This window comes from Anguilla anguilla, chromosome 3 (genome assembly GCF_013347855.1).
Source record: "Anguilla anguilla isolate fAngAng1 chromosome 3, fAngAng1.pri, whole genome shotgun sequence".
NCBI lineage: Eukaryota > Metazoa > Chordata > Actinopteri > Anguilliformes > Anguillidae > Anguilla > Anguilla anguilla.
In genome coordinates this window covers 1,994,436-2,003,627 of record NC_049203.1, presented here as the reverse complement: position 1 = coordinate 2,003,627, position 9,192 = coordinate 1,994,436, and the positions used below count along the sequence as shown (strand labels likewise).

Genomic DNA, 9,192 nt, shown 5'->3' with positions numbered 1-9,192 from the left:
TTTTTTTTTTTTTTTTTTTTTTTTTTTACAGGCCTGTTTATGGTCAGTCTACAGTCTGTACTCGTTTACCGTCCATGGTTAGTGTGCAGTTCTGACCAGTCCGTTCGTCACGGACCACCTGTAGGCCAGTGACCCCCAGACACATCCCACTCCACACAGTAGACCACCTGTAGGCCATTGCCTCCTGGCTGCAGGTACCCAGGAAACGGTCGCCATGTCAACCTGCCGTAACCCCCACACACATACTGTGCTTACGCTGAGCTCCCATAACAGTCCCATGCTTTCAAAGCACTTTTCCCTACATTTCCAAACGTAGGAACCTTCCGTATACAGATGGTACTATATAAACGCACAAACACAGAATCCACACAAGAGAAGCATGTATCAGCTAGTGCTATACAGTAGATACATACTTTTGTTTATGTTTTTAAAACGGTGCCTACTTTTTACATGTGCAGATATGGGAACATATTTAGACATTCTAGAAACAAAAGCACACAGCAAGAGGAAGAGAAGGAGGGAGAAAAAGACGGAGAGAGAGAGAGAAAAACACCTCTGGCTTCATCTCATGATTGGTTGTAGTTCGGCCGGCACAAGCCTGCTGGCGAAAGTTATACTTCGAAACCTTTTGCGTCGTTCTGAACATATGGTAGAACAAACAGCGCCCTTCATCGCCCTGGCAACACGTGACCGTGCCAACCGAGGCTCACTGGACTGGAGGTGGGAGAGAGACAAAACTCCCTGACAACCGAGTAAATAACTTCCAGGTCTCCACGGTAACACCACGTGAGCGTTCCGTCCTGCGCACTCCAGTATGCCAGCGTGCGTTACTGAGCGCGTGCAGACTTACAGAACACATACAAGCTGTCATTCTGGTCATTCTTCTATGAATGCAGTCTCTCCCAAGATCCATCCATCTCTCCCTCCCTCCCTTAGTCCCCTCTCCTTTAGTCCTGGTCCCATGGTATCTGTCCTATTTTGCTCCAAAGATAATGGTCCTTGCCCCCCCCCCTCCAAAGTCCCTCTCCCCTTTAAAACTATGCTGGCCTAATTTGGAAAGTGATATAATGCAAAAAGCGTCAGCTTCACACACAGCAGGACTGCACTCCACACACTGGACCAGGGTACACCGGGGCGTGCTGGCCTGGTAATAATGACTATGGGGAATGCTGCAGGGAGAAACACACCCCGCACACACACAGTGTGGGGGTATCAGGACGATCAGGATAAACCTTCAAAGTGGGGTAGAGTTGTGTCGTCCATCTCTCTTTTACACACACACACACACACACACACACTCACATGCATGCACGCACGCATGTATATGTAGACACGAAGAAAAATCTTGCCGGGTAGTACCTCTCCACCATTACGGGACTATAGGGGGGCATACTGAAGATGAACCTCCATTATCAGAATTAAACCAGTAAGGGTTTGTGCGTGTGTGTGTATGTGCACGTGTGTGTGTGAGAGCGAGAGAGACAGAGCTCAGACAGACAGGCAGACAGCGTGCTAGCGTAGGGGTGGAGGAGGCCCAGCTCAGGCGGACTCTGTTGGAGTGCCAGCTGCAGTGGTGGTCTTCTTCTTTGGTGGTTTCTTTACGGTCTTGCTTTGAGTCTGAGAGAGAGGAACAGTGGGGGAGGGGGGGGGGCATAGAGACACACACAATCAATTACAAAAAAAAAAACAACCTTTTCATAACAAAGACAAGCCACAGTCTGAATTCACACGCACACACACACACGCACCTGCGTGCACACATACAGACACACTGTGTGGTGTGTGTGTGTGTGTGTGTGTGTGTGTGTGAGTGTGTGTGAGTGTGTGTGTGTGTGTGTGTGTGGTGTGTGTGTGTGTGTGTGTGTGTGTGTGTGTGTGAGTGTGTGTGTGTGTGTGTGTGGTGTGAGTGTGTGTATGTGTATATGTGTGTGTGTGTACCTCTGATTTGGCAGCAGCAGGCTTCTTGGCTCTGACGCTCGCTGTGCGTTTGGGGGGCCTCTCTGCAGTGTCCTCGTCAGACTGCTCTGTCCTGGCCTCTGATTGGTCGGCGTCAGACTTGGAGCTGTGCTGCGATTCGTCGGAAGCGGCAGCGGTGGGCGTCGTGCGTGCTGAGATACAGAAGAGGAGGTGTGATTGACAGAAGACAGGCATGAAAACAGCGCTCTCACTCTGTCACTCTCCCCACACCCCTCCACAGACATCTGAATCCCTCCCATTCTAGGAAAAAAAAAAAAAACGCCCAGCCCTGTTCCTGGAGATCTGCCATCCCCCTGTAGGTTTTCATTTCAACCCTAATTTGGCACCCCTGATTCTACTGATTAGCAGTTCAGTGATCTCTCTGGCTGTTGAACAGCTGTACCTGGGCGGGAGGTGCTCCTGGTTCGGGGTGCAGGTCCCCCCCCTTGTCCCGCGTCCTCGGCTATGTCCTGCAGCCCGGCTGCGGAGCTGCGCAGTCGGGCGCCTGCGGCGTGCAGCTGCAGCTCCTCCTCTTCCTCATCGTGGATCAGCGTCAGGTCCTGCATGCTGAAGCTGCGCAGCTTGTCCGACAGGACGCCCTGTCCCTGCAGAGCACAGCACAGTACACCTCACAGCCTGCGCATACTTGCGCATATCTGCGCATACCTGTCCCTGTACAACACAGCACGTCTCACAGTCACAGCCTGCGCATATCTGCGCATACCTGTCCCTGTACAACACAGCATGTCTCACAGTCACAGCCTGCGCATACCTGCAGACACCTGCGCATACCTGTGCATACCTGCCCATGCACAGCACAGCACGTCTTGATAAAGCTGAAGTCTTACAGGTGTATTGGCACGCTTCAGGTATTGGTACACCGACAGTGTCCCAAACACTAAGATGACCAGACTGACTGACCCCTGATATTAAATCTGTATAAGGGGGAAGGGCGCCGGGGGGGTCCCGCTCACCTTGCTGGCGGCGGTAACGGCGGCGGTGGCGGCCAGGTTCAGACCCCTCTTCCCATAACGCATCATGGTCTCATAGCTGCGGTCCTTCGCCTGAGTGATGTACTCATCGATCTCCTGATGTACACGGGGGGGGGGGGGGGCGAAGGTGAGAAGGGCCATGGGAGGAGGCGGGGGAGGGGTACAGAGGAAGGGGGGTGAGTGGGGGGGGGGTCACTGACCTGCTCCCTATTGGACAGCGTCGGGTGGACAAACTTGCGGTAGAGGAGGCTGGAGCCCTTGGTGTAGGGAGACAGCAGCCAGATGACAAAGGCAATCTTCAGCTCGAAGTAGAACGGGAACCTGGGGGCCACAATCACAGCAGCAGTGAGATCAGGACTGAATTCAGAAGTGAGTTCATTCTACATTTAGCAGGGATTTCATTCTGAATTGAGCAGTGAGTTCAGCAGTGAGATCAGTCCAGAATTCAGTAGTCAGCTCAGTTATGAATTCAGCAGTGAGATCAGGACTGAATTCAGAAGTGAGATCAGGTCTGAATTCAGCAGTGAGTTCAGTCCTGAATTCAGGCATTTGTAAAAAGCAACCAAATGGATCCAAAGGCAGGCAAGAGGAGAGAGGGGCGTGTGCTAAGTGAGAAGGGGGCGGAGAATTGAAACAGAGGGGAGTGAGGGACAATTGGGAGGCGTGGCAGAAATCTAAACTTATGCTTCTAGTCACCTACACAAGGAGCTATACAGAATGATGCTACTTATTTTGCTAATTATTTCACAGCCGTTAAACACTGCGAAGTTAAATTTAATTGCTCCTTTGAAATTATTTCCAAGTCCTGTGTGGTCTCTGTCCACACGACAGCACAAGTGCGTACAGTGCAACAGTATCTCGCCTAATTAAAATTAGATGCTTCTTTTGAGAAATAAACACACACAAGGACTTCAGCCACTAATAAAATGCTTGACTGTGGAAATATGTTTTGCCGTCGTGGTGCATTAAGGAATGTAGAGAGTTCAGCTGCACACATTCCTTATGGGTACAGTAATTAATGTTTATACGCATTCAGACGTGGGGTGCATTTGCAGCCAGTGTTTTGGACCGGATGCTAATGCAGGTCCAAACTCATACTGATAAAGCCTTTTGTGTGTGTGTGGGGGGGGGGGGGGGGCAGGAGGGTTCTAGTAGGGGTGTGCTGACTTGACACTAACTCACCAGTACAGGATGATGTCTGTGAGCGTCTCTGCTGTGGTGAAGAAGGCAAAAACTATCCAGTACATCATCCACTTAACCTGCATGGAGACACACTGCAATTAGCTTAGACAGACTCACACACACACACAGACATCGACACACACACACACAAACACATACACACAGACTGCATCACCATGCACCCTAAACACACACGTTATAACTTATTTTGTGGGGCCAGAGGGGGTTATTAATATGGTTATGTGTGAAGAATGTTCCCCTTAGTGATCCAGTGAACGTTGGCTGCCTGCCACACACACATGCCTGCGCTTCTTAAATCAGATTCACGGTCACAGCCGCCGTTTAACGGTAATTATCCATACAGCGGCAGTAACAGAAACTCCAAAAGCCCGGGGGGGGGGGGGGGGGGGGGGGGGTGGGTGGCGGTTAGGGGGACGCGGCTCGTTTCTCCACGGTAACATTCCCAGCAGCCTCGTGACGCTCCTCAGACGGACAGGGGGGGCACGAGATGGGCGAGACACGGCGCGCATGCAGCCGTCTACAGCGCGAGAGGAACAGAGACAACAGAGCTAAAGAAGGCCTTACCCCTCCCCTCTGGATGATTGCTATGGTAACCAGCAGCAGGCATAATGAGGCGGAAGGTAAACAAGAGAGAAGGGGGTTTCGCCCACAGACACGCGAACTCACGCCTGACAGGAGCGCTCGTGGTCAGGGTCAGATAATCATCACCATCATCACGCTCATTATCTCTATTGGGTTTTTTTTCCCAAACCGAATTATGCTCATTTATTTAACACGCTCCCATCTTTTTTTGCAGAAGAGCAGGGCGGCGACGGCACTCACGTATTCCTTCACATTCTTCGTCTTCACGGCCTTGTAGGAGGAGTAGGCAGGATACAGCGTCCCGAAAGCCAGACTGTGGAGAGAGGAGGTCCGGTCAGTGTCTGAACATACAGCCCGGAGCCAAAATGCAACGGGCCACCAGTCTGAAATCTGTTAAATGTAGTCTGGTTATCAGAGTCATCGACTCCATGATCGCACCTGATAAGGGATCGTGAATATAAGCAGGCAGTTAAGCGATTTACGTGCAGTTGTTTACTGTCTGCGTAAAACGCTGACAAATCCGCTTCGATTTGTTCTGACTCCCCGGGACAGTAATTAAACAGGGTCTTAGACCCTGTACAGTACGTACGTCTGGCATTTAGTTTTTCATTCAACGGAGCTTTTTATTACCCAGGGCGACTGAATTAATGTGGGACACCGGAGATCACGCGCTGCGGCCGCTCGCGCGTCCCTTACAGCGTCCCGCGTTTGTCAGAATAATCAAAACCATAAATGCAGTGTCATCCCGAGGATCAGACGGACTCATAAAGCTTAATTCGGTCAAATAAATGCTTCAGTATTTCAGCGCATGGAACCCAGCACATTTACACAACCCCGCAACCTCCCGACCAGAGAAGAAAAAACAACACCCCACAACAGACAAGCTGATAAATACATAAAACTTACCGCGCCAGTTAGGCAGATCACAAACCGCTCTGCCAAACTGCGGGTGTAAACACGATCATTCAAAGACTTTCCTCTCGTCTAGTTTTAATTCCAAAACTACAGGCCAATTTCCCACGCTTACAGACAACTCAGAACCAAGTGACGCTCAAAACATGCGCTCAGTCTTAATTTAAAAATAAAAATGGATACAAGAGACATTAACTACAAGGCTCAAATTCATGTGTTGGTTTCTATATGAGCCAGTCTTGCATCCCTACTGTCAGGCAGCATGGGAAATAAAGTAAATGATAATAACCCACTTGGATGCATGCACACACTGCACCAAACACTACAGGGACTTATCACACAGCATGTAGTGAACTTGCAGCGAGATCTGTCCAGATGCACTGTTGTCCTTACCTATTAAAATTTCTAACTAAAACTAATTTTAAAAATACAAAGCCAATTAATTCCTTGTTTAAAAAAAGTGCACACAAATCCAGTTCAGTCATCAGGAACACCTTTAAAAAAAAAAGTTTTAAAGTGATTTAGATGTGCAAACATCTCCTGTCCAGACACTGGTATCTGGCTTCCTGCTAACTTCCACTAAGCTGGTTTCAAATTTCCTAAAAAATATGAGAATAACACCCCCTTTATCAGGGGCCAGCACGGCTTTTACAAGGAAACTGGGGGGTGGGGGGTGGGCTCTCTCTGCAAGACGGATGGGCACTCGGGCAAAGTCAGGAAATGTGTGGCAACACATCAGCAATTTAACATCATACATTAATGCCATTTTGTTGTTTTGAATCAGTAGCTCCTGCAACAAGTTCATATACATTTGCCCCAGCGGTATAGTTCAATATGCACACAAAAAAACACATCTCTCACACACACACACACACACACACAGAGAGGGAAAAATGGAATGAGCTTTCAGACACTCAGGAAGAGCCGTGCACGTGACCCCGGCCGTGCACACGCACGTGAACGCACGTGCCTGCAGACGGTGTGTGCCTTCTGATTGGCTGCCTGTGATTTCTGCTGATTTGACAGGAAGCTGGCAGGATGGAGCGAGGATAACTGGGAGCTACAGGAGATGAGACAGCAGGAGAGAGAGTGCATGTGTGTGTGTGTGTGCATGCCTGTCAGTCTGTGTGTCTGTGAGCCAGTTTTAGTTAATGCAGGGTGTGGGTGTGTGTGTGTGTGTGTGTGTCCATCTGAGCTAATGTAGAGTGAGTGTGAGAGAGTGTTAGCTGATGCAGTGTGTGTGTGTGTGTGTGTGTGTGTGTCAGTGTATGTGCGTTTCCCTCTCTCTACCCAGTCAAATGTGCAGTCAGCCAGCGGGCCACCGTCTGCTCGATGCAGGCGCTCCCCGTCCCGTCCCTGCCCCGTCCCCCTCCTGTTCCGTCCCGTCCCATCCCCCTCACGCCTCTCCACCACCCTGGGGACTGGACGGGCAGTGAGCCTGGAGCAGATCCCTGTTCACAATCCGAAACCACAAAGATAAAACCCTCCTTCTTCCCTCAGTCCCCACGGTACACCACAGAACAGGCCGAGTCCCATCACACTTAAACCCTTCCTCCCATGTTAACCACAACGCTTTCTCTTCCATAAAGCGGTTTATTCTTGGTTCTGTAAATTAGGGACAGTGGTAAATGGTATATAAACAATGGTATATTACCAAAAACAAAAAAAAAACAGCTGAACTGAATTATATACCACAGTAAAATAACGAAGGTTGTCAAGATTGTGGTGTACATATGTGTGAAACTGACATGATATGTATGTTTTATAACGATTTATGTACAGTATTGTTGACCGAAAGTCTGTTCCAAATGAAAAACATACCTTGGGCCTCTCCCTTTAAATCAGAAATAGCGCTGTCACTTTGGGCCACCTGACCAAGACTGCCTTAACAAAAATGCTTTATTCAGGAACAATTTCGGCAAGAAGAACGATTTTATGAAGAGCGCACATCCATGAACAGTTAGCTAACTTATTATTATAGACTATTCTCAAAGCTGTTCCCTTTAAAAGTAAAAAATGATTAAATAATATCATAATTGTTTTTTTTAAACGTAGCTATGTAGCTAAATATTAAAGTGTCAACATCAAATGACTTCAAATGGCTAACAAAAACCACAGCCGAAACACATAAACCTTTAATTTGTGATAACATTTATCTTTGTACACAAGCAGCAAACAAGCTTAATTACGACTTCAACCGATGCAACTGTGACGGCAATATTTACACAAGCGGCAAACACTTCCTTTAATCTTATACACGTAAATACCTAGTACTCTAAAATATCGTTCAGATGTCAAACTATCCGTTAGCCTGCCAACAAGCTGAACCTTGCTTGATAATGTCTTTATGGCATTAGCATTTCCAGTAACGGGCCAACAGGACAACAAACACCGCAAACAGAATACTTACACCACTATCCGAGAGATGATCCAGGATACCATCTTGACTAGTTCAACCGTTTCTCTATGCTTACGCGTTTTACCCCCCCATTCCTACAATGGGTCGTTAATACAATGCAAAGCCAGTAGTTTGCTGAATTACACAGGTAGCGTTGCAGCCAGGAATTCTGCAGCGTTCATACCGAAAATCCCTATCACAGTCATCGGCCTGACTCCGCTCTTAAAGAGACAGTGCAATGCGCTCTTCGTCGGCAGTAATGTTGCGTTTTTCTGAAACGTGATTGGTTCGTGGCGGCCATATTTGTTTTCTTACAAAAGCCAGTCAGCCCCGGTTGATGCAGGAACCCTTTGATTATTGGAAATCAAATTTTCACTACAAAGCTTAACTGACAGGTACAACGGAAACTCATTAAAACATTGAATGCTTTTGTCAAGTTCTAAAGTAAAAGTTGAACGGAGCACGCTGCTAATTTGAATATTTCTAAAAAAAAAAAAAGAATATTCAGATATAGTTCAAAGTTTTGGGTGCCACCTGCCCTGTTGACCAGTTCCATCATTGATGAAACAAAGGCAAATATATATTTTTTTGGCACCATTACTCCAACCCAGGTGAACACGCTTTTGTTTTCCAACAAATTGTTTTCCTACAAATGCAAATTGCAGTGAATAAGACTGAGCAGACACTAAACGAACACAACATGCTGAACTCTCGCTGCTGATGGATCAGAAGATTCAGTCCAACGTTCAGCCAGGACTTGGAACCACGGGGTCTTTGTAAACCAATCACTAAATTGATTACATGCAGCTGTTCTGGCATCAGGCTGGACACCACGCTCCTCGTTAATGACCTTATAGAATCACTTTTTCTTGCATTTGAAGCTGTCAGTAAACCGTGAGATTAAGATGTACAGTGCCTTCAGAAAATAACTCTATTTTGTTCAGTTGTACTTTCTATTAATCCACCCCCCCACCCTTCCCGCCCCACCCCCTGCCCCCCCCTTAAATACATCAATCAACTAAGCACATTTATGACCTCCAGCTTTTTTGCCTACAGTTGCTAGTTTCTTGGCTACAGTTGCTAGTTTCTTGGCTACAGTTGCCAGTTATCCGTGCCTGTCGAACCTTGAGCACATGCAGTCCTGCAAGG

At 47.9% G+C, this 9,192-nt stretch overlaps 1 protein-coding gene across 2 annotated transcripts; it reads right to left on the bottom strand.

Annotated features, from left to right (window-relative positions):
- Positions 1-8,343, bottom strand: LOC118222823 (receptor expression-enhancing protein 2-like). 2 transcript variants are annotated; one of them, XM_035408702.1, is made up of 8 exons: positions 8,056-8,343; positions 4,974-5,046; positions 4,131-4,207; positions 3,149-3,269; positions 2,931-3,044; positions 2,360-2,561; positions 1,939-2,108; positions 1-1,617 (listed from the first exon to the last, which is right to left on the bottom strand). In XM_035408702.1, the coding sequence occupies exons 1-8, from the start codon at positions 8,085-8,087 to the stop codon at positions 1,540-1,542; spliced, it is 867 nt and encodes a 288-aa protein (XP_035264593.1). In that variant the 5' UTR covers positions 8,088-8,343; the 3' UTR covers positions 1-1,539. The 2 variants fall into 2 exon arrangements, with proteins under 2 accessions (XP_035264593.1, XP_035264594.1); XM_035408703.1 differs by lacking the exon at positions 8,056-8,343 and adding an exon at positions 5,640-5,987.
- Between the last annotated feature and the right edge of the window lie 849 nt (positions 8,344-9,192).